The sequence below is a fragment of the Nerophis ophidion genome, linkage group LG27 (assembly GCF_033978795.1).
Source record: "Nerophis ophidion isolate RoL-2023_Sa linkage group LG27, RoL_Noph_v1.0, whole genome shotgun sequence".
Lineage (NCBI taxonomy): Eukaryota > Metazoa > Chordata > Actinopteri > Syngnathiformes > Syngnathidae > Nerophis > Nerophis ophidion.
The window spans coordinates 5200740-5227772 of record NC_084637.1 but is presented as its reverse complement, the minus strand read 5'-3'; the positions used below and the strand labels follow the sequence as shown (position 1 = coordinate 5227772).

General features: G+C 40.0%; 1 protein-coding gene across 1 annotated transcript; it reads left to right on the top strand.

Moving 5' to 3' along the window:
* Positions 1–2356: 2356 nt before the first annotated feature.
* On the top strand, positions 2357–26434 carry LOC133544251 (tubulin alpha chain-like). The gene is made up of 4 exons (XM_061889410.1): positions 2357–2494; positions 15787–16009; positions 20138–20286; positions 23127–26434. The coding sequence occupies exons 1-4, from the start codon at positions 2492–2494 to the stop codon at positions 24099–24101; spliced, it is 1350 nt and encodes a 449-aa protein (XP_061745394.1). The 5' UTR covers positions 2357–2491; the 3' UTR covers positions 24102–26434.
* Positions 26435–27033: the final 599 nt, after the last annotated feature.

Sequence of the window (27033 nt, the reverse complement as noted above, 5' to 3'; positions counted from 1 at the left end):
TTTGAATCCCAATTGGTTTGATATGTAACTTAGGTTAAAAATTTAGCTCCACATCAATCTTAGTTTACTGCGACAGATGTCACAATTCCATTAGTAAATGAGCCAGATAATATTCACAAAAAGACTCAGGATAGCTCAATGGTTAAGACTGCTGCCTCTCATGCAATACTATTAGATTAAAATCCATAACTTGGAAGATCTAGTGTTTTGTTTCACCTCTATCATAGTTTAATGATTGCGTTTGTATGTGAGCGAAAATCACATCTTGCTAAGATACAGGATAGCTTATTTGTTTAGACTGCTTCCTCTCGCTGTGTATTACTGGGTTCACATCCATAACTTGGAAGGTCTTGTTTTTTGTTTCACCTCTATCATTGTTAAATGATAGCATTTGTATATGACCGAAAATCATGTATTAATGGAAACCAGGATACCTTAATGGTCAACATTGTGGGCTCCAAAAACAGGTGTACTGGTTTTGAATCCCAATTGGTTTGATATGTAACTTAGGTTAAAAATTTAGCTCCACATCAATCTTAGTTTACTGCGACAGATGTCACAATTCCATTAGTAAATGAGCCAGATTATATTCACAAAAAGACTCAAGATAGCTCAATGGTTAAGACTGCTCCCTCTCACGCAGTACTACTCGGTTCAAATCCACAACTAGGAAGCTCTTGTTTTTTGTTTCGCCTCAATCATAGTTCACTGATTACATTTGTGTATGAGTGAAAAAACTATTTTAACGTGATCCAGGATAGCTCAATGTGTGCTCTTAACACAGGGGTACAAACCCCATAGATGGAATCAGTAATTTGGCTGTATGGCGTCAAAACGACATACATTGTTATAGTAATGTTATGTGCTGGTTGTTTGAGTAACATATAGTTGAAAATTTAAGTATATACTAAAGATAATAATAATCAAAAATAAATTCTCAAACAGTCAATGATGACACCTCAGGGGTTACCTGTGAGTGTGTAAGAATGAATGAGTGTGTGAGTGTAATTCCTGAGGTGGGTGGGAATAGGAGTATAAAGTTAATGAGAAAGAGCCTTGAGCAATGACCTCTCCTGGGTAAAATTAAAATATAATAGGTTAATTGTAATTGGATAAAAAAATTTTTATTAAATATTTATTTTAACATTACATGGGAGAGGTGACACAGTCACAATATATGTCACTTTGAAGCTGCTCACTGCTCCCCTCACCTCCCAAGGGGGTGATCAATGGTGATGGGCCAAAGGCAGAGAATAATTTCGCCACACCAAGTGTCCGTGTGACTATCATTGGTACTTTAACTTTAAATTAAAGCGGCATAACACATAAAACCGGAAAAAATGTAATTGAGGACTCCTGGCTGGGGAAAGTAAGATGAAGTGGAACAAAAATGCTGTCAACTAGAATGGCATTTGAACCCAGTACCTCTCTAAAAGGCTTCCTGTAGGTGGCCACCGCTGCTGCTCACTGCTCCCTTCACCTCCCAGGGGGGTGATCAAGGCTGATGGATCAAATGCAGAGAATAATTTTGCCACACCTAGGGTCTGTGTGACAATCATTGGTACTTCAACTTTAAATTAAAGCCGCATAACACATAAAACCGGGACAAATGTAATCAAGGACTCCTGGGTCAGGAAAGTATGATGAAGTGGAACAAAATTGCTGTCAACTAGAGTGGCGTACGAACCCAGTACCTCTCAAAAATGCTTCCCAGGCGTGGCCACCGCTGCTGCTCACTGCTCCCTCACTTCCCGGGGGGGGGGGGGGGGGGTGATCCAGGGTGATGGGTCAAATGCTGAGAATAATTTCGCCACACCTAGTGTGTGTGTGACTATCATTGGTACTTTAACTTTAAAGCGGTAGAACACATAAAACCGGGACAACTGTAATCAAGGACTCTTGGCTCAGGAAAGTATGATGAAGTGGAACAAAATTGCTGTCAACTAGAGTAGCGTACGAACCCAGTACCTTTCAAAAATGCTTCCCGGGCGTGGTCACATCTGCTGCTCACTGCTCCCTCACTTCCCGGGGGAGGGTGCTCGGGGGGTGGGGGGTAATCAAGGGTATGGATCAAATGCAGAGAATAATTTTGCCACACCTAGTGTGTGTGTGACTATCATTGGTACTTTAACTGTAAATTCAAGCAGCATAACACATAAAACCGGAACAAATGTAATCGAGGACTCCTGGCTCAGGAAAGTATGATGGAGTGGAACAAAATTGCTGTCAACTAGAGAGGTGTGTGGCACGTGCGGTCTACATGTTTAAATAATCATAAAACAAAAAGCAATCCAGGAAGCGTTCTCTCGCAAGTTTGAAAATGCAAGTACTGGCTCCACCTCTATTTCCTCCCCCTCCGTCAGTTATAAAAGTGTGTGTGTGTGTGTGACACTGATGCTTACTTCACTCACAGAGCTCTCATTATAGACGCTGTGAGGACCAACCAGACTTTCACTTCTTTTTTGCCAAAAAGGACCACCTAAACAGCAGAATGGTGAGTTTCTTTGTGCCGTGTGTCGAGCTTTCTTTGGACCTCGTGTGCTTGGAATTTGTGTTTTGAGAAGTGTTAAGAGAACAGGAAGCAAAGTTGCGGCATGTGACTGCGCCTCGGGTGAAGGTTAACACTTTCCATGTGGGGGCTGGAGGCCTGCTGGCTCTGAGTGCTGATGTGGCCTCTGCAAGGCCTCCGCATGCTATTTGTGTCCTTTGCCACCGGACGGGTCAACCACGGAATTCAAAAATCCGATCATGTCCACTAAAAGTGGGGTGGAAAGATCTGACGTCATGCAAAAAGGATTTTTTTTTTTTCTGTTCAGAGTTTTGTGGCGGAAGGGCGCTGACCTCTGCCTTTTAGGCGGGATATCGGTATGTCGTAATGTTCACGGCATAGTTGGGAAAGTTCGAAAGATAACAGTTGGACTTCCTTTTGAGGGAAATTTCGGTTCGGGGCATGGAGTGATTACTTTGGATTTAAAAAAGTTTGCATGTTTACTTAATTATGCATAGTGAACCAACTTTGAAGCAATGGATGGAAACCACAATGGTCATACAGTAAATAACATGGAGCAGAATACTGCCTTTATTCATTATAAATTGGAGAAATTTACTTCATACTGGGAAAACTGGGTCAATGATGTCACGCCCCATAGGTCTGATTTAAATTTCTCGAATTAGTGCACTGCTTTAAAAAAAAAAAAAAAAAGATAAAAAATTACACCCTACATATATGTATGTATGTATGTATGTATATGTGTGTATGTGTATATATACATATATGTATTTGTTTATATTATGTTTTTCTGTTTATTATTATTATCAATGTATTATTTAAACATAAAGAAGATTACTCCCTATATGTGTGTATGTGTATATATATATATATATATATATATATATATATATATATATATATATATATATATATATATATACACACATATATATGTGTGTATGTTTATATATACATACATGTATCTGTTTATATTAATCTATTTTCTGTTTATTATTATTATCAATGTATTATTTAAACATAAAAAAAGATTACTCCCTATATGTATGTATGTATGTATGTATGTATATGTGTGTATGTGTATATATACATATATGTATTTGTTTATATTATTTTTTTTTGTTTATTATTATTATCAATGTATTATTTAAACATAAAAAAGATTACTCCCTATATGTGTGTATGTATGTATGTATGTATATATATATATATAAATATATATATATACACATATATGTGTGTATGTTTATATATACATACATGTATCTGTTTATATTAATTTATTTTCTATTTATTATTATTATTATCAATGTATTATTTAAACATAAAAAAGATTACTCCCTATATGTATGAATGTATGTATATGTGTGTATGTGTATATATACATATATGTATTTGTTTGTATTATTTTTTTCTGTTTATTATTATTATCAATGGATTATTTAAACATAAAAAAGATTACTCCCTATATGTGTGTATGTATGTATGTATATATATATATATATATATATATATATATATATATATATATATATATATACGTATATATATATACGTATATATATATATATATATATATATACATAAACATGTGTGTATGTTTCTATATACATACATGTACCTGTATATATAATTTTTTTTTCTGTTTATTATTATTATCAATGTATTATTTATTTTTGTTTATTTAATTGATGTATTTGTTGATACTACTTTGTTTTTGTTTTTTCTGTTTGTTTTGTTTTTTTGTTTTTTTTGGGAGGGTATGATGGGTATATAAACAAAAAATACTTTTGACATTTAGGGCAGACAACATCTATATGATGTATGTAAATATGATGTAATGGATAGAAATGTCTGATGCTGGATGGAAATAAAAATAAAATGGAATAAAATATGCACAGTGAAGCAGGTCGATCCAAACATCGATAACACAGATACCAATGGCAGTATAAGTACATCGAATAAATACCAGCATTATGACCTTGATATTTTTCAAACGTCTTTTTTATTTTTTCCCTCTCTTTTTGTTCCGTTGTTGAATTTGAATTTAGTCATGGGGAAAACCCCTCGAGATGCAGCGTCTCATTTTTTCAAGGCGGACCAAAGACGTTTAAAATGAACACAACGCAGTACAACACAGGACGAGTTACACAAGAAACAATTACACGAAATCATTAAACACAATTCTGTCTTCCTTTTTTTTTTGTCTTTCTATCCCCTTCTTCTCCGGCCCGGCTGCACCAAATGATGACATAAATGCGTTTAATGAAGTTAAATACAAATAAAGTATCCTACGCTTCTCTTTTGTAAAGTAAATCTGAACAGCTGGTATGGGCATCAACATCAACTGTATGATTTGCCTGAGAAGCTGGACAAGAAAAAAATTACATAAATAAAAATGAAAAAAAGACAATTTTGCCTCTCAGAATTTACAATATTTACAATAGAATAACATACAATGCTGTAAAATTACGAGTGAGGGAAGAGTGGATGGTGAGATCGACAGGCGGATCGGTGCGGCGTCTTCAGTAATGCGGACGCTGTATCGATCCGTTGTGGTGAAGAAGGAGCTGAGCCGGAAGGCAAAGCTCTCAATTTACCTCACCTATGGTCATGAGCTTTGGGTTATGACCGAAAGGTCAAGATCATGGCTACAAGCGGCCGAAATGAGTTTCGGTAATGTGGACGTTGTACCTGAGCTGAGCCGGAAGGCAAAGCTCTCAATTTACCGGTCGATCTACGTTCCCATCCTCACCTATGGTCATGAGCTTTGGGTCATGACCGAAAGGATAAGATCAAGTCTACAAGGGCGGTTTAGCTCGGTTGGTAGAGTGGCCGTGGCGGCAACTTGAGGGTTGCAGGCTCGATTCCCGCTTCTGCCAACCTAGTCACTGCTGTTGTGACAAGCAAAATTACGAGTGAGGGAAGAGTGGATGGTGAGATCGACAGGCGGATCGGTGCGGCGTCTTCAGTAATGCGGATGCTGTATCGATCCGTTGTGGTGAAGAAGGAGCTGAGCCGGAAGGCAAAGCTCTCAATTTACCTCACCTATGGTCATGAGCTTTGGGTTATGACCGAAAGGACAAGATCATGGCTACAAGCGGCCGAAATGAGTTTCAGTAATGCGGACGTTGTACCTGAGCTGAGCCGGAAGGCAAAGCTCTCAGTTTACCGGTCGATCTACGTTCCCATCCTCACCTATGGTCATGAGCTTTGGGTCATGACTGAAAGGATAAGATCACGTCTACAAGGGCGGTTTAGCTCGGTTGGTAGAGTTGCCTTGCCAGCAACTTGAGGGTTGCAGGTTCGATTCCCGCTTCTGCCAACCTAGTCACTGCCGTTGTGTCCTTGGGCAAGACACTTTACCCACCTGCTCCCAGTGCCACCCACACTGGTTTGAATCTAACTTAGATATTGGGTTTCACTATGTAAAAGTGCTTTGAGTCACTAGAGAAAAAGCGCTATATAAATATAATTCACTTCACTTCACAAGCGGCCGAAATGAGTGGCGGGCTCTCCCTTAGATATAGGGTGAGAAGCTCTGTCATCCGAGAGGAGCCAGATGAGGTGGTTCGGGCATCTGGTCAGGATGCCACCCGAACGCCTCCCTAGGGAGGTGTTTAGGGCACATCCGACCGGTAGGAGGCCACGGGGAAGACCCAGGACAGGTTGGGAAGACTATGTCTCCCGGCTGGCCTGGAAACCCCTTGGGATCCCCCGGGAAGAGCTAAACGAAGTCTGGGCTTCGCTGCTTAGGCTGCTGCCCCCGCGACCCGCCCTCGGATAAGCGGAAGAAGATGGATGGTAAAATTAATAAAATATTGTTAAGTTATTTTCCAATTATATTGTTACATTTATGTTTATTGTATGTCACCTGCACTAATAAGAAACAAAAATGGACAAAAGGATAAATATTTTAAGGTAACAAAAATACTGTGAGACAATGTAGTCTAATAATACAAAATAAATTATTCACAAATATTTGTTTTTGTTCGCTTAAAGTCTTTGTGCTGTGTTTTATTTAGATTGTACTATCAATTTATAATATCAATATTTTAAATTGTTAAAAAATTATAGAAATTTCCCTAGTTTAAGGAGATCATTTCTTATTTTTATTCTTCAACTTTACGACATAATCTATTTTTAGCATGAATATTTATATTTATATTTAATTTTAAAAATTGGGAAAAATAACTCAACCACATATAAAATATCACAAGTTGAATAATGCTTGTTTTTGGAATAAAATACTTATTTCTATCCTAAAACTCTAGATTTTAAAATCTTATTTAGGATGTATTACTAAGTAGAATTAACTAGCTGCATGGATAGATAAATTTACTAGTGTTTTGTTTTTTTTCCTCCCTAAAATCTAGCCTTTTATCTTAAAATTTTCAGGTTTTTTTTTTTTTTTTCATTGCACAATACAACACTTATTTACAGTTTGTCATGTCCAAAAAGGATTAGAAGAAATAACCAAGCGTTTATATAACTCCTACCCCTCGTATAACAATTGTAGGAAACCTTACAAATGTATTAAAAATACTTGAAAAATATTACAGTAAGTAAAAAGTATCGGGCAATATTGGTGCTGTATAGTGGTTACTTGGTATCCAATCAACAGTAAATGTGCCGTATCGCTCACTATGTTGTGTTCACCACAATGGCGTCTTCTTCTAAAACAGGAAGAAGCTGCAATATCTACTTTCCTGTGTTGCAACAAGCAGTTGGCGTATGAATGTTGCCTCACCAGAAGCTATTGACTTATTTTTAGACAATGTAGTCTAATTTTTTTTTTTTTTTTGGTTGCTTAAAGTCTTTTTCCTGTGTTTTATTTTGATTGTACAGTAATTATTATCAATTTATAATATCAATATTTAAAATTTTTAAAACATTATAGAATTTTCCCTACTTTAAAGAGCTATTTACTTATTTTTAGTCTTCGACTTTACAACATATTCTTATTTTAGCATGAATATTCATATTTATATTTAGTGTTAAAATTGGGAAAAATACTCACCCTCATATAAAATATCCCGTGGATGCTCAATTCAGAAATCACCAGTTGGATAATGCTTGTTTTCAGAATAAAATACTTATTTCCATCCTAAAAATCTGTATATAAAAATCTTATTTTGGATGTATAAACAAATAAAAATTAACTAGCTGCATGGATAGATAATTTTTCCTAAAATCCAGCCTTTTAGCTTAAAATTGTCAGGTTGTTTTTTTTTTTTTTTTGCATTGCACAATACAACACTTATTTAATTGTACAGTAATCATTATCAATTTATTGACTGTACAGTAATTATTATCAATTTATAATATCGATATTTTAAATTGTTAAAAAATTATAGAATTTCCTTAGTTTAAAGAGATATTTACTTGTTTCTAGTCTTCGACATTACAACACAATCTTATTTTAGCATGAATATTTATATGTATATTTAATGATAAAATCGGGGGGGAAAACTCTTCAAATAAAATATTTTTGTTTTCCCCACACAAAAAAATGGATGCCTAATTGAGAAATCACAAGTTGAATAATGCTTGATTTCAGAATAAAATACTTATTTCCATCCTAAAACTCCTTTTATAAAAATCTTATTTTGGATGTATAAACAAGTCAAAATTAACTAGCTGCATGGATAGATAATTTTTCCTAAAATCCAGCCTTTTAGCTTAAAATTGTCAGGTTGTTTTTTTTTGCATTGCACAATACAACACTTATTTAATTGTACAGTAATTATTATCAATTTATTGACTGTACAGTAATAATGATCAATTTATGATATCGATATTTTAAATTGTTAAAAAATTATAGATTTTTCCCTAGTTTAAAGAGCTATTTACTTATTTTAAGACTCCAACTTTACAATATAATCTTCTTTTTTTTTTGCATGAATATTTATATTTATATTTAATGTTAAAATCGGGGGGGAAAAACTCTTCAAGTAAAATATTTTCGTTTTCCCCACACAAAAAATGGATGCTTAATTGAAAAAGCACATTTTGAATAATGCTTGTTTTCAGAATAAAATACTTATTTCCATCCTAAATCTCTGTATATAAAAATCTTATTCTGGATGTATAAACTAGTAAAAATTAACTAGCTGCATGGATGGATCATTTTTCCTAAAATCCAGCCTTTTAGCGTAAAATTGTCAGGTTAGTTTTTTTTTGCATTGCACAATACAACACTTATTTAATTGTACAGTAATTATTATTATTAATTTATTGACTGTACAGTAATAATGATCAATTTATGATATCAATATTTTAAATTGTTAGAAAATTATAGATTTTTCCCTAGTTTAAAGAGATATTTACTTATTTTTAGACTCCAACTTTACAATATAATCTTCTTTTTTTTTTGCATGAATATTTATATTTATATTTAATGTTAAAATCGGGGGGGGGGACTCTTCAAGTATAATATCGATATTTTAAATTGTTAAAAAAATTTCCTTAGTTTAAGGAGCTATTTACTTATTTCTAGTCTTCGACTTTACAACACAATCTTATTTTAGCATGAATATTTATATTTATATTTAATGTTAAAATCGGGTGGGAAAACTCTTCAAATAAAATATTTTCGTTTTCCCCGCACAAAAAATGGATGTTTAATTGAAAAAGCACAAGTTGAATAATATTTGTTTTCAGAATAAAATACTTATTTCTATCCTAAAAGTCTGCATATAGAAATCTTATTTAGGATTAAAATTAACTAGCTGCATGGACAGATAATTTCAATAGTGTTTAATTTTTTTTCTCCCTAAAATCTACCCTTTTATGTTCCATTTTGTCAGTTTCTTTTTTCTTACACTTATTTACAGTTTGTCATGTCCAAAAACGATTAGAAGAAATAAGCATAGTTTATTTAATCCCCACCACTCATATTATAATAATAGGCAAACTTAGTCATTTAAAATACTTGAAAAATAGTACAAAAAGTAATATTGGTGCTGTAAAGCAGTGACTTGGTATCCAATCGACACTTAAATGTGCCGTATCCCTCACCATGTTGTGTTCAGCACAATGGCGTCTTCTTCTAAAACAGGAAGAAGATGCAATATCTACTTTCCTGTGTTGCAACCAGCAGCTAACGTATGAACGTTGCCACACCGGAGGGGAGGATGTTTGTTTTACGAGCCCCAATGTGGATGATAATGGCGGCCATATGTAGGGCGAGTGCAGCGGGAATCACTCAAAATAGCTGAGCTGGCTGCTGGCTCCAAACTTAGCAACTCCCCCAGGAGAGGGTGCGAGGGGTCAAGGGTCAACGTATGAATGTTGCCTCACCAGAAGCTATTTACTTATTTTTAGACAATGTAGTCCAATCATTATTATTCAAAAATATTTTTTTTTGCTGGCTTAAAGTCTTTTTCCTGGGTTTTTTCTTTTGATTGTACAGTATTTATTATCAATTTATAATATCGATATTTTAAATTTTCAAAACATTATAGAATTTCCCCTAGTTTAAAGAGCGATTTACTTATTTCTAGTCTTCGACTTTACAACATATTGTTAGTTTAGCATGAATATTTATATTTATATTTAGTGTTAAAATTGGGAAAAAGACTCACCCTCATATAAAATATCCCGTGGATGCTCAATTCAGAAATCACCAGTTGAATAATGCTTGTTTTCAGAATAAAATACTTATTTCCATCCTAAAACTCTTATTTTGGATTTATAAACAAGTAAAAATTAACTAGCTGCATGGATAGATAATTTTTCCTAAAATCCAGCCTTTTAGCTTAAAATTGTCAGGTTGTTTTTGTTTTTTTGCACTGCACGATACATCACTTATTTAATTGTACAGTAATCATCAATTTATTGACTGTACAGTAATTATTATCAATTTATAATATCGATATTTTAAATTGTTAAAAAATTATAGAATTTCCTTAGTTTAAAGAGATATTTACTTATTTCTAGTCTTCGACTTTACAACACAATCTTATTCTAGCATGAATATTTATATTTATATTTAATGTTAAAATCGGAGGGGAAAACTCTTCAAATAAAATATTTTCGTTTTCCCCACACAGAAAATGGATGCTTAATTGAAAAAGCACAAGTTGAATAATGCTTGTTTTCAGAATAAAATACATATTTCTATCCTAAAAGTCTGCATATAGATAACTTATTACACTTATTACACTTATTACAAGGGTCAAGGCTTCAACAGGATAAATAAAAAAATAAAAAAAATCAATACCGGTTTTCAGCCAGGGCCGCTCCGTGGGAAATCATAATGAGCTCCATTGTGGACATGTTTTTTGGGCTTGAAAGAGAGAGAGAGAGAGAGAGAGGAATGTCACAACAACACAAATATTTCTGTGAGTCAGGTCCCCTCCCCCCTCCAAGGGAATGAGGTCATGGTGGCCAAATATGCATGATGATTAGTTGACGGGCTTGTGTTCTGAAGGCATAAACATCCGCTACACGAAGAGTCCGACTGGGCGCTGCCTGGAATTGAGCCTTGTCAGCAAAATGCTGAAAAGTTTGTTTCAGGCCAAACTCCCGAAACGACGAGACCTGACTTGTTGCGTCTCTCGTCTGCCTCCTCCCACCGCCGCCCCCGCCCTGACTTTCAAAAGGTACTTGGGAATATTTGCACAGGGCGTGGAAGCACTTCCAGCACCATCGCCATATTTAACGGCAATGTCAGAATGTCAGAAGGTGTGGCCGCTTGCAGGCCAGGAATATTGAGTTGTTGTTTTTTCCACTACAATAACACCGACAGTAACAAACAATTAGAGCACATTGTTCAAAAACAGGGCTTCACGGTGGCAGAGGGGTTAGTGCGTCTGCCGCACAATACGAAGGTCCTGCAGTCCTGGGTTCAAATCCAGGCTCGGGATCTTTCTGTGTGGAGTTTGCATGTTCTCCCCGTGAATGCGTGGGTTCCCTCCGGGTACTCCGGCTTCCTCCCACTTCCAAAGACATGCACCTGGGGATAGGTTGATTGGCAACACTAAATTGGCCCTAGTGTGTGAAAGTTGTCTGTCTATCTGTGTTGGCCCTGCGATGAGGTGGCGACTTGTCCAGGGTGTACCCCGCCTTCCGCCCGATTGTAGCTGAGATAGGCGCCAGCGCCCCCCGCGACCCCGAAAGGGAATAAGCGGTAGAAAATGGATGGATGGATGTTCAAAAACAAGAACAAAAAATGCAAACCCCGTTTCCATATGAGTTGGGAAATTGTGTTAGATCATGGGTGTCAAACTCTGGCCCGCCGTGTAATTTAATTTGGCTCTTGAGGTAATATCAAATTAAGATAAGAGCCTCTCTAACACTGCATACACCGCTGATACTCGTACTTGCCAACCCTCACGATTTTCCCGGGAGACTCCCAAAGTTCAGTGCCCCTCCCGAAAATCTCCCGGGGCAACCATTCTTCCGAATTTCTCCCGATTTCCGACCCGGACAACAATATTGGGGGCGTGCCTTGAAGGCACCGCCTTTAGCGTCCTCTACAACCTGTCGTCACGTCCGCTTTTCCGCCGACCCAGTCACATAATATATGCGGCTTTAACACACACAAGTGAATGCGAGGCATACTTGATCAACAGCCATAAGGGTCACACTGAGGGTGGCCGTATTAACAACTTTAACACTTTTACAAATATGCGCCACACTGTGAACCCACACCGAACAAGAATGACAAACACATTTCGGCAGAACATCCGCACCGTAGCACAACATAAACTCAACAGAAGAGATACCCGGAATCCCTTGCAGCACTAACTCTTCCGGGACGCTACAATATACACCCCCCTTACCACCAAAGCCCGCTACCTCAATTTTTATTTAAATTTTATTTGATATGCCATTGATATTTTTATATATTTATCAAAATTTGAAACTCGATTTTGCATGTAACTATAAAGTTATATAAGCCTTGCTTGTTTAATATTCAATGCAAAACTTGCAGGGGATTCTGGGTATCTCTTCTGTTGAGTTTATGCTGTGCTACGGTGCGGATGTTCTCCCGAAATGTGTTTGTCATTCTTGTTTGGTGTGGCTTCACAGTGTGGCGCATATTTGTAAAAGTGTTAAAGTTGTTTATACGGCCACCCTCAGTGTGACCCTTATGGCTGTTGATCAAGTATGCCTCGCATTCACTTGTGTGTGTTAAAGCCGCATATATTATGTGATTGGGCCGGCATGTTGTTTGTATGGCGGAAAAGCGGACGTGACGACAGGCTGTAGAGGACGCTTCAAGGCACGCCCCCAGTATTGTTGTCCGGGTGGAAATCGGGAGAAATTCGTGAGAATGGTTGCCCCGGGAGATTTTCGGGAGGGGCACTGAACTTTGGGAGTCTCCCGGGAAAATCGTGAGGGTTGGCAAGTACGAGTATCAGCGGTGAATGCAGTGTTACAGAGGCATCTAATGTTAATTTGATATTACCTCAAGGGCCAAATTAATTTACACGGCGGGCCCGAGTTTGACACCCATGATGTAGAGGAAGTGTCATGATCCGTAGTCTGGATCATGTTTAGTTTAGTTATTTTCTGTTAGTTCGGACTCCCTTTGTTGTTTGTGTACCTTTGTGAGTCAGTTTGGTCACCATGGTAACATATTAATTTCACCTGCGCACACCTGTTTTTGTTAATTACTTCCTTATTTAAGCCTGCCTTGTCCCGTCAGTCGGTCTTGGTCCCTTGTTTGCGGTGAGCAATAATCACGTACGCTATTCTTGTTTCCCGAACCTGTGCTAGTGTTAGCTTTAGCTTCCGTGCGTTCGGCACACGTTTCTTTTGTGTATTTCGTCTGTTTTTGTACTAGTGTTTTTGTTATTAAATCATTTTACCTTTACGTTGTTGTCCGGAGTGTCCATGTTTGCACTGGAGGAACGATCAATCAATCAATCAATCAATGTTTACTTATATAGCCCTAAATCACTAGTGTCTCAAAGGGCTGCACAAACCACCACGACATCCTCGGTAGGCCCACATAAGGGCAAGGAAAACTCACACCCAGTGGGACGTCGGTGACAATGATGACTATGAGAACCTTGGAGAGGAGGAAAGCAATGGATGTCGAGCGGGTCTAACATGATACTGTGAAAGTTCAATCCACAATGGATACAACACAGTCGCGAGAGTCCAGTCCAAAGAGGATCCAAGACACAGCAGCGAGAGTCCCGTTCACAGCGGAGCCAGCAGGAAACCATCCCAAGCGTAGGCGGACCAGCAGCGCAGAGATGTCCCCAGCCGATACACAGGCGAGCAGTACATGGCCACCGGATCGGACCGGACCCCCTCCACACGGGAGAGTGGGACATAGAAGAAAAAGAAAAGAAACGGCAGATCAACTGGTCTAAAATAATGACCCCGCAGTAAAATGACCCCCCGCACGTGACAGGAAGGAGAAACACAGGCATGTCTGGTTGACTCGTCTCCATATTTCCAGTGGTTAGCTCCGAGTTACGAAACCGCTTTATTATGAAGCTGGCTCTTTCTGCCGTCACTTCCTCTCCGAGCTCACTTTTTAATCGATCATTGAGTCCATACAAAGCTAAGAGCCAGAGATTCAAGAAATAGACGGCGCCCTTAAAGAATGGTTCTTGTGTGGCTGAAACGGGTTATCCGGCTTAGTGTAAGACTTCGCCTAAGTAAGTCAGGGCGGTGGCCAAGAACCCGACGGTCACTTTGTCAGAGCTACAACATTCCTCTGTGGAGAAGAGACAAAGATCGATCTCTTAGGTATCATGTTTGGAGGAAACCAGGCACCGCTCATCAAACCATCCCTACAGTCAAGCATGGTGGTGGCAGCATCATGCTGTGGGGTTGTTTTTCGGCAGCAGAACATGGGAAACCAGTCGGGATAGACGGAAAGATGAATGCAGCAAAGTACAGAGACATCCGGGATGAAAACCAACACTTCCCACCCACACTGATAGAGGTTAAGACGTGCTGCAAAGAGGAATGGGCAAAACTGCCCAAAGATATTTGTGCCAAGCTTGTGGCATTGTATTCAAAATGTACTTTAATACACTTTGTTGGATTGAATTTTATGTTTGCATATACAGGGTCTCCGGCAGCGCTTTGTTGTTAGGGTGGCCGCCTTAACAACAAAGAGCCACCGCCTAAGCTAAAGTCTTAACAAGCTGCTCCGCTTAGTTCTGCCTCTGTCAGTACGTCTCTGCAGCACCCAGCTTCGTCCCGCCCACAGAACCATCTGATTGGTTACACGCAGAGTAATAACATCCAATCAGCAGTGCGTATTCAGAGCGCATGTAGCGGCCAATCAGCAGTGCGTATTCAGAGGCAAAGAGGCGAGACGGGGGAGTAAGCTTGAAATGTGTTTCGCAGGTAACCATAACGCCGTGGACTCTCCCCAAATTATAACAAACACTTCCAAGTCAACTACCGGTAACATCACTATGAGCCCGTTGACGTTCTAGAAACATAAGCGGCAGCTCAGCTCGCTGGCAGTCCTTGAGGTGAAGGCTAATTAGCTTTTAGCATGACGTTTTTTTTAGCATGCATGCGTCTGTGTGTTACGGACAGCAAAGCCCTAACACTAACCCTGTCCGTCTGAGAGAAAGACAAGCATCATCGACCTACAGTTAACAACTAAGTTATTTCACTTTACATTTTTCTGTTTTGATTGAGCTGTGTTGAAGCAGCAAAAAAGGACATTATGATAAATGAAGCGTTTCGGTCTCTGATAATTGATATAATAATGTAACTGCATCTTTTGTGGGTTCTTCCGAGGATGTCGTAGTCGTAATGGTTTTGTAAAATCCTTTGAGACATTTGTGATTTAGGGCTATATAAATAAACAATGATTGATTGATTGATAAAGCCTACATGAACTCCATGGTGTTCAGGGATGAATAGTCCCTCCTATTGCTTTTGTGCTATTTTTTCAGCTATAGTCACATTAATCATTAGTAACGTAGCAGCCTAGTTTTGAATGGTAGGGTCCCTGCTATAAAATGTTGATAAAAATATAACATTTATATAACAAAAATCAAGCAGTGACGAGGTGGAGTTACAGGCCGAGTTACACCGATCCTTACATCCACCCCCTTCCCCGGTGCCCGCCCCCTGAAGATTAACTAACACATTTTATAGGGGAAACACTGATATATTGTTGTGTGTTCGTATCTGATATAGGCACTAGGGGACAATTACCTGGGGAACTGAGTGGGTTTCATATCTTAAATTGAAATTGTGCAAGCGAGTGATGATCTGGGATTAATCTAATTAAAAAAAATAAATAAAATAATGCATCTGTCCTCTTTTTCCTCTATCCCCAGCGCGAGTGTATCTCTATCCATGTCGGCCAGGCTGGCGTCCAGATGGGCAACACCTGCTGGGAGCTGTACTGCCTGGAGCATGGCATCCAGCCCGACGGCCAAATGCCCAGCGACAAGCCCAAAGGAGGCCACGACGACTCCTTCACCACCTTCTTCAGTGAGACCGGCACAGGAAAGTATGTGCCCAGGGCCATCTTTGTCGACCTGGAACCTACTGTCATTGGTGAGTTGGGCTACTACACACGTCCAGTACAGTGGAACCCGTCTCAGTCCACCCCGTTTATGTCGATAACCCTTCTACAGCCACTCCTCTTGACAAAATTGGTGAATTTCAGCTAAATTTGTTAGTTTTCTGACATGGACTTGTTTCTTCAGCATTGTCCACACGGGGGGTCATTGTTTGGGGTCATTGTCCCCAAACTCACATCAAAAGTAGTAAAGGAATTGCTAAATCAGGCTCGAATGAAGGTTTTAGAATGGCTTTCCCAAAGTCCTGACTTAAACGTGTGGACAATGCTAAAGAAACAAGTCCATGTAGGGACGGCGTGGCGCAGTGGGAGAGTGGCCGTGCGCAACCCGAGGGGCACTGGTTCAAATCCCACCTAGAACCAACCTCGTCACGTCCGTTGTGTCCTGAGCAAGACACTTCACCCTTGCTCCTGATGGGTGCTGGTTGGCGCCTTGCATGGCAGCTCCCTCCATCAGTGTGTGAATGTGTGTGTGAATGGGTAAATGTGGAAGTAGTGTCAAAGCGCTTTGAGTACCTTGAAGGTAGAAAAGCGCTATACAAGTACAACCCATTTAACCCATTTATTTATGTCAGAAAACTAACAAATTTAGCTGAAATTCACCAATTTTGTCAAGAGGAGTGGCTAAAACCTTCATTTGAGCCTGATTTAGCAATTCCTTTACTACTTTTGACGTGAGTTTGGGGTCATTGTCCTGATGGAACACCAAACTGCGCCCAAGACCCAACCAACTGATGGTTTTAGGTTGTCCTGAAACTATTTTTCATTGTCCCATTCAAAGCAGCAGTTCAATTGGCAGCAAAACAGGCGCAGAGCATAATACTACCACCACCATGCTTGACGGTTGGCATGGTGTTCCTGGGATTAAAGGTCTCACCTTTTCTCCTCCAAACATATTGCTGGGTATTGTGGCCAAACAGCTCCATTTTTGTTCCGTCAGACATCAGACGGACAAAGATAAGACCCTCTGGAGGAAAGTTTTGTGGTCGGATGAAACGAAAAGGCGTGAATCTGCTACAGGAAAACAAACAACAAAACAGGAAGAAGGGTCACCAAAATAACAGCGCAAGACAGGAACTAAAGCACTACACACGGGACAACAACAACAAACTCAAAATAAGGCACGGCAACCTGGCGGGGTTTAATTTATGTTTCATCTGACCACAGAACTTTCCTCCAGAAGGTCTTATCTTTGTCCATGTGATGTCAGATGAAACAAAAATGGAGCTGTTTGGCCACAATACTAAGCAATCCTTTCAAAGTTTCTCATTCCTCCGCTGCTACGACAGAGGCAGTACGCTCCGAGCCGGTTTGAGTACACACGGTACATACATCCACACGTACATTCACTATACAAACATACATATACACATATATTCACTACACAAACATACATATACACATACATTCACTGTACAAACATACATATACAAATACATTTATTGTACAAACATACATATACACATACATTCACCTTACAAACATACATATACACATACATTCACCTTACGAACATACATATACACATACATTCACTGTACAAACATACATATACACATACATTTACTGTACAAACATACATATACAAATACATTTATTGTACAAACATACATATACACATACATTCACTGTACAAACATACATATACACATACATTTTGTACAAACATACATATACACATACATTCACTGTACAAACATACATATACACATACATTCACCTTACAAACATACATATACACATACATTTATTGTACAAACATACATATACACATACATTCACCTTACAAACATACATATACATATACATTCACTGTACAAACATACATTTACACATACATTCACTGTACAAACATACATATACAAATACATTTATTGTACAAACATACATATACACACACATTCACTGCACAAACATACAAAGACACATACATTTATTGTACAAACATACATATACAAATACATTTATTGTACAAACATACATATACACACACATTCACTGCACAAACATACAAAGACACATACATTCACCTTACAAACATACATATGCACATACATTTATTGTACAAACATACATATACACATACATTCACCTTACAAACATACATATATACATACATTTACTGTACAAACATACATATACACATACATTCACCGTACAAACATACATATACACATACATTCACTGTACAAACATACATATACACATACATTCACTGTACAAACATACATATACAAATACATTTATTGTACAAACATACATATACACATACATTCACTGTACAAACATACATATACACATACATTCACTGCACAAACATACATATACACATACATTCACTGCACAAACATACATATACACATACATTTACTGTACAAACATACATATACACATACATTTTTGTACAAACATACATATACACATACATTCACTGCACAAACATACATATACACATACATTCACTGCACAAACATATACATTCACTGTACAAACATACATATACACATACATTCACTGTACAAACATACATATACACATACATTCACTGTACAAACATACATATACACATACATTCACTGTACAAACATACATATACACATACATTCACTGCACAAACATACATATACACATACATTTACTGCACAAACATACATATACACATACATTTACTGCACAAACATACATATACACATTCATTCACTGCACAAACATACATATACACATACATTCACTGCACAAACATACATATACACATACATTCACTGCACAAACATATATATACACATACATGTAGATATACAAGCACATATGCATACATACACTCATGCATATAATCATGTTTCATCAAACATATATTAAGGTTGTCCCCCAAGGGTAGTCTTGGTAAAACAACTTAACCTACTTTTACTATAACAATCTACAAGGTTAATATAGCTTGCTTCTCTTTCTTCCCTTCCATGTATCTGTTTTCGGTGACACTTTAGTATGGGGAACACATAATCACTATTAATTAGTTGCTTATTAACATGCAAATTAGTAACATATTGGCTGTTAATTAGGCATTATTAGGTACTTATTATACACTAGCAAGCCATTAACTAAGAGTCTTCGCTCAATAACCTAATAATTATTGCATATTAGTAACCCTAACCCTTATATGTTCCTCTAGTATCCAAATAAGTCTAAATTAAGCCTTTTTTACTTAGATGATGTTCCCCATACTAAAGTGTTACCTTGTTTTCTTTTGTAATTCAAGTTTCCATTACATATATCTATTGTTGCATTTTGAAACAACTTTATCGTTGATAATAGAGGTAATTATTATTTATTATCAATAGTGCATCATGCTCCAGTTGTAGTGCAACAATGTCCATTGTCATTCCTGGGTAATTAATATTTATTTCACTAACTGCTTTTTATTTTTGTGCTTATCGTTTTAAGTGTCATATTTGTACATATCGTTTTTGCTGATATTTTTCTGTTTTTGTTGTTGTTTTTGTCTCAGTCTTATCCCCCTCTAGTCCTCACAAATTCCCCCTCTGTCTTGTTTTTCTTCTTCTTTCTATAGCCTCCTGCTCCGGGCCGGCTGGGCCAAACATTAAATAAATCCATTAAATAAAGTCAAATACCAACAAGGCAACAATCTTTAACCTCTCAAGGCCCAAAATGTTTGTTTACATGATTTTTTTAATTCTCTTTGCTATTAAGGCTTATTGGACCCTAATTAGAATAAAAACTAAGAATCTTATTTTGATATGATGTACTTAGTCCATAAGTACACAAACGTGTACTTCATGTTTAGTAACATGCTAATTCTTATTTGTACCTTTTTTTTTTCTCCAAATTCCATTGTATGTAATACTCTTCTGACACCACCAGATGGCAGTATAAGTGTCCACATAAGTGGCCATAAGACCCCAATTCAGTAGTTGGAAATGAGAGCTTAAAGGTGCTGTCCACGTTTTTGGCCACTAAGCTTAATGAAATAGGTAAAGCATATATGGGCATCAACATCAACTATATGGTTTGCCTGATGAGCTGGATGGGACATTAAAAAAAAAAAAAACTTACTATACTCTTCTCATGCTGATGTCCTCTTCCAGACGAGGTTCGCACTGGAACGTATCGCCAGCTCTTTCACCCAGAGCAGCTCATCTCTGGGAAGGAGGATGCCGCCAACAACTACGCCCGCGGGCACTACACCGTTGGAAAGGAGCACATCGACTCCGTCCTCAACAGGATCCGCAAGCTGGTGAGAATTAACCGCAGAACGTACCTAGGGGAGCAAATTCAGTACTTTATTGGTAAAATCATACGGTGCCGTATTTCGATACCATTGTTGCTTCGATATAATGTTGTGATTTTCCACGCCAGTAAAGCAAGACGAAGATGCACAAATGTAACCTTGGGCTCCGCTTTTTAAAAATGCGCAAAATTTATGTTCATTTAGTTCATGCTAAAGGTTACCATTAGTCGTTTTACATGGCAATTTCAACACCTCGGAATTTAGTAATCAAAACTAAAACTCGGATTCAGGAGGAACAGTGTGGTTTTCGTCCTGGTCGTGGAACTGTGGACCAGCTCTATACTCTGGGCAGGGTTCTTGAGGGTGCATGGGAGTTTGCCCAACCAGTCTACTTGGAGAAGGCATTCGACCGTGTCCCTCGGGAAGTCCTGTGGGGAGTGCTCAGAGAGTATGGGGTATCGGACTGTCTGATTGTGGTGGTTCGCTCCCTGTACGATCAGTGCCAGAACTTGGTCCGCATTGCCGGCAGTGAGTCGAACACATTTCCAGTGAGGGTTGGACTCCGCCGAGGCTGTCCTTTGTCACAGATTCTGTTCATAACTTTTATGGACAGAATTTCTAGGCGCAGTCAAGGCGTTGAGGGGTTCCGGTTTGGTGACCGCAGGATTAGGTCTCTGCTTTTTGCAGATGATGTGGTCCTGATGGCTTCATATGACCGGGATCTTCAGCTCTCGCTGGATCGGTTCGCAGCCGAGTGTGAAGCGACCGGAATGAGAATCAGCATCTCCAAGTCCGAGTCCATGGTTCTCGCCAGGAAAAGGGTGGAATGCCATCTCCGGGTTGGGGAAGAGACCCTGCCCCAAATTGAGGAGTTCAAGTACCTAGGAGTCTTGTTCACGAGTGGGGGAAGAGTGGATCGTGAGATCGACAGGCGGATCGGTGCGGCGTCTTCAGTAATGCGGACATTGTATCGATCCATTGTGGTGAAGAAGGAGCTGAGCCGGAAGGCAAAGCTCTAGATTTACCGGTCGATCTACGTTCCCATCCTCACCTATGGTCATGAGCTTTGGGTCATGACCGAAAGGATAAGATCACGGGTACAAGCGGCCCAAATGAGTTTCCTCCGCCGTGTGGTGGGTCTCTCCCTTAGAGATAGGGTGAGAAGCTCTGCCATCCGGGTGGAACCCAAAGTAAAGCCGCTGCTCCTCCACATGGAGAGGAGCCAGATGAGGTGGTTCGGGCATCTGGTCAGGATGCCACCTGAACGCCTCCCTAGGGAGGTGTTTAGGGCACGTCCAGCTGGTAGGAGGCCACGGGGAAGACCCAGAACACGTTGGGAAGACTATGTCTCCCGGCTGTTCTGGGAACACCTCGGGATCCCCCGGGAAGAGCTAGACCAAGTGGCTTGGGAGAAGGAAGTCTGGGTTTTCCTGCTTAGGCTGTTGCCCCCACGACCCGACCTCGGATAAGCGGAAGAAGATGGATGGATGAATGGATGGATGAAAACTAAAACTACGATGTACGTTACAATCAAACAGCTGGTGTCTAATAGGCACACCATAAACAATTTGTAGGGCCCAGCAAAAGAAAAGACAGGCTCATTCAACTTAATGGCAAAGACTACTTCCTGCTAATGCAACAGACCGTAGTTCTATACACTACTGCCATCGAACTACTATAAATACAGTGCAGTAGAATACTTGCAAACAAGACACAGCAGTATGAGAAAACAAGATAACAAATGGTTCCATGGTTCTCGCCCCGAAAAGGGTGGAGTGCCATCTCCGGGTTGGGGAGGAGATTTTTCCCCAAGTGGAGGAGTTCAAGTACCTCGGAGTCTTGTCCACGAGTGCGGGAAGAGTGGATCGTGAGATGCGGTGCAGCGTCTTCAGTAATGCGAATGCTTTAGCGGTCCATTGTGGCGAAGAAGGACCTGAGCCGGAAGGCAAAGCTCTCAATTTACTGGTCGATCTACGTTGTCATCCTCACCTACGGTCATGAGCTTTGGGTTATGACCGAAAGGATAAGATCACGGGTACAAGCGGCCGAAATGAGTTTCCTCCGCCGTGTGGCAGGGCTCTCCCTTAGAGATAGGGTGAGAAGCTCTGCCATCCGGGATGAACTCAAAGTAAAGCCGCTGCTCCTCCACATGGAGAGGAGCCAGATGAGGTGGTTCGGGCATCTGGTCAGGATGCCACCCGAACGCTTCCCTAGGGAGGTGTTTAGGGAACGTCCGACCTGTAGGAGGCCATGAGGAATACCCAGGACACGTTGGGAAGACTATGGCCTGGGAACGCCCCGGGATCCCAAGGCAGTGGCTGGGGAGAGGAAAGTCTGGGCTTCCTTTGGATAAGCGGAAGAAGATGGATGGATGGATGGACAACAAATGGATAGCATAGCTCAGTGTTGAATGTCAAACGATTTTTCTTAACAATTAACCTGTTTGAACACATTTAAACACACACAAAAGTACCTATTCCCAAGGACCCAAAGCCGGTATCGTTACAGTCCACATTTGTATTGATCTGCCCACCCGTTCAAGAGCTCAACCGTAGCAGTTTGCTTTTCTCTATCCTCCGACGGTGTGTATAGTAACATGTTTAGCTATTCCTCGTCCTCAAGTGCTAATGGTACTCGTAAGAAAAAGTTTATATTTGTCGCCATGGAGTCGAGGATTATTGATTCAGAATCTACAGGGACATTAGCCACTACTCGCCACTGTCAAATTTGCGGGCCACGTTTAGAATGCATCATTAGAAGTAGTGAAAGCTCTTTCTTCAACCAAAGTAGTATACCGTCCATGTTGCGTAACCTTGTAGAACACTTAGCATACCTTCTTCTTTCAGTCGGACCAGTGCGTTGGTCTCCAAGGGTTCCTGGTGTTCCATTCCTTTGGCGGAGGAACCGGTTCCGGCTTCACGTCTCTTCTGATGGAGCGTCTCTCCGTCGACTTCGGCAAGAAGTCCAAGCTGGAGTTCGCCATCTATCCGGCCCCTCAGGTGTCCACCGCCGTGGTGGAGCCGTACAACTCCATCCTGACCACGCACACCACCTTGGAGCACTCCGACTGCGCCTTCATGGTGGACAACGAGGCCATCTACGACATCTGCCGCAGGAACCTGGACATAGAGCGTCCGTCGTACACCAACCTGAATCGGCTCATCAGTCAGATCGTCTCTTCAATCACGGCCTCGCTGCGCTTCGACGGCGCCCTGAACGTGGACTTGACAGAGTTCCAGACCAACCTGGTGCCCTACCCGCGAATCCACTTCCCTCTGGCGACCTACGCCCCCGTCATCTCAGCAGAGAAAGCGTACCACGAGCAGCTGACCGTGGCGGAGATCACCAACGCCTGCTTCGAGCCCGCCAACCAGATGGTGAAATGCGACCCTCGCCACGGCAAGTACATGGCGTGCTGCCTGCTGTACCGCGGCGACGTGGTGCCCAAGGATGTCAACGTGGCGATTAGCAACATCAAAACAAAGCGCTCCATCCAGTTCGTGGACTGGTGTCCCACCGGCTTCAAGGTGGGCATCAACTACCAGCCCCCCACTGTGGTTCCCGGCGGAGACCTGGCCAAGGTCCAGAGGGCCGTGTGCATGCTGAGCAACACCACCGCCATCGCCGAAGCCTGGGCTCGACTGGACCACAAGTTTGACCTGATGTACGCCAAGAGGGCCTTCGTGCACTGGTACGTCGGCGAGGGGATGGAAGAGGGAGAGTTCTCCGAAGCCAGGGAAGACATGGCCGCCCTGGAGAAGGACTACGAGGAGGTGGGCGTCGACTCGCTGGATGAAGACGAAGAGGGCGAGGAGTATTAAAGCAGGAAATGGAACCTATGTTCGTGGACTGAGCAGCTTCTTTGGCGATGCAGAACCCGTTTATGTCGACCAACTCACCGAGTCCTAGTCTAACGTGCCCTTCTCATGACTACAAAGTGGCCCACTTTTTTAGATCACTTAGTCAGGGGTGTCAAACTCATTTTAGCCCGCATGGAGGAAAATCCATGGTAAAATCACGATAACTTCAAAATAAAACCAACTTCAGATAGTTTTTTTTGTTTGGCTTTGATAAATAAAAAAACAAAAAAAAACAAGCACAACTCTGAAAATGTACATTTTACAAATAATTCTCTAGGCAAAACACTTCATGTTAGTTGAAAATTCTGAGGAAAAGAATTAAAAAACAGTCTCAGTGACTCAGAGCACTTTTACATAGTGAAACCAAATAAACCAGTGTGGGTGGCAATGGTGGGTAAAGTGTCTGGCCCAAGGACACAAAGGCAGTGATTAAGATGGCGGAAGTGGGGATCGAACCTGGAACCCTCAAGTTGCTGGCACGCCCACTCTATCAACCATCCATACCGCCCGCCTCTGTTGCTGTTTCTTCAAATTTGAAAAAAAAAACTGAATTTCCCCCAGGGATCAATAAAGTACTTTCTATTCCATTCTATTCTACACCGCTGCATTGGTGACACCCGCAACTGCCACAACACATTCATTCGTCATAATTCAAATATTACAATTATAATAGAAACAAAACAATTATCATAGCTCGGTTGGTAGAGTGGCCGTGCCAGCAACTTGAGAGTTGCAGGTTCGATTCCCGCTTGTGCCATCCTAGTTACTGCTATTGTGTCCTTGGGCAAGACACTTTACCCACCTGCTCCCAGTGCCACCCACACTGGTTTAAATGTAACTTAGATATTGGGTGTCACTATGTAAAGCGCTTTGAGTCACTTGAGAAAAGCGCTATATAAATATAATTCACTAAATCACAATTATCAAAATGATACCATAGCTGACTTCAAGGTAACTACACACTTACCCAATGTGAACATGGTAGATTTAAGCATAGATTAAAACAGAACAACAAATGTAGAAAACACACATTTTTACAATGGAGTACAGGGTGTGCAACTCGCTTTAAACTTAAGTACAAACTTAACCCATGTGAACTTGGTAGATTTAAGCATAAATTAAAATAGAACAACAAATGTAGAAAACAAACATTTTTACAGTGGAGTTCAGGGTGTGCAATTCGCTTTCAACTTAACAACAAACTTAATCAATGTGAACATGGTAGATTTAAGCATAAATTAAAATAGAACAACAAATGTAGAAAACACACATTTTTACAGTGAAGTTCAGGGTGCGTAACTCGCTTTCAAATGGTAAATGGGTTGTACTTGTATAGCGCTTTTCTACCCCTTTTTCAAGGAGCCCAAAGCGCTTTGACAGTATTTCCACATTCGCCCATTCACACACACAAGTGCGAGCGCTGCCGGGAACTCCAACTACTAGTAAAGTCTTTGCATCTTAGCGTTTTGTTATGTTATCCATTGAGTGGATCATATACAAGGAACGAAGGTATTGTGCATGGATGCTGCATCAGTCTGCCGCCATCTGCTGCCAGCAGGAGCAGGGGCAGCTTATTGATTAAACAGTGTCATGTGTGACAGGGGCTGCACCCAAATTGCTATTACAAAACAAAAACAACAAAAAATTGCAATTGCAACATCTAGTGGACACATTTAGAACAACAGTTTTGTTTCAATAAAATAATAGCAGCTCATTTTTATACTTGGCAAACTCACCTTGCAGGCCACGGGCCGGATTAAACCTGTTCTCGGGCCTGATATGGCACATGGACCGTGTGTTTGACACCCTTGATACAAATCCATTCACTTTGACATGTTAATAACTTCCTAATTATCAAATAACAGTCACAGTGCAAAGTAAACTTCAAAATAAAAGCACATCAGTAACAACCTGGTTTCGACAACAAAACTTTACAACATTCACCCATGTGTCAAAAACATGCAACAAAGCATAACTATAAGTAAAACACCTGAAAAAGGAAAACTGTAAAGTTAGGAAGACATGTCAATGAACGCCCTTTAAAAAAAAAAATCATATTTATTCCTATTCTAGATGTCTGGTAAAGTCACAAATGTGGCTAGATTGGGTTTGGGTCATGTCGGCATAAACAAGTTTTACTGTATCGTACATTTTAAGGCAGGTATGTGGTTGGTGAGACAATAAACACTGACGTTAATGCTGTGTAAAAAAATGTGTAAGAGCTATCATGTTTGCTTGTCTGTAGGTTGACGTGTTTGTGTCTTCTTTTTCCAATAATATGTTTACAAACACCAGTGTCGCTGTTTGTGTGCTTACTGTTTCAATTTTATTTAATCTTTTTTTTTTTTTTTAATTTGAATACACAGGAGGAGAACGAAAACAAAATATTGAGTGTTACTTTCCATTATATTCAGTTAGTTTTTTAATGCCATTAAAGGCCTACTAAAAGCCACTACTAGCGACCACGCAGTCTGATAGTTTATATATCAATGATGAAATATTAACATTGGAACACATGCCAATACGGCCTTTTTAGTTTACTAAATTGCAATTTTAAATTTCCTGTATGATGACGTGTGCGCGTGACGTCTCGGCCATGTTGTTCCAGCCCGATCCCAGCTATAAATTGTCTGCTTTAATCGCATAATTACACAATATTCTGGACATCTGTGTTGCTCAATCTTTTGCAATTTATTCAATTAATAATGGAGACGTCAAAGAAGAAAGATGTAGGTGGGAAGCGGTGTATTGCGGCTGCCTTTAGCAACACAAACACAGCCGGTGTTTCCTTGTTTCCATTCCCGAAAGATGACGGTGAAGCTTTACTATGGAACAGAGCCGTCAAGCCAACATGGTTCCCTACCACATGTCAACCGGCAGGTTTCGGTGAGAA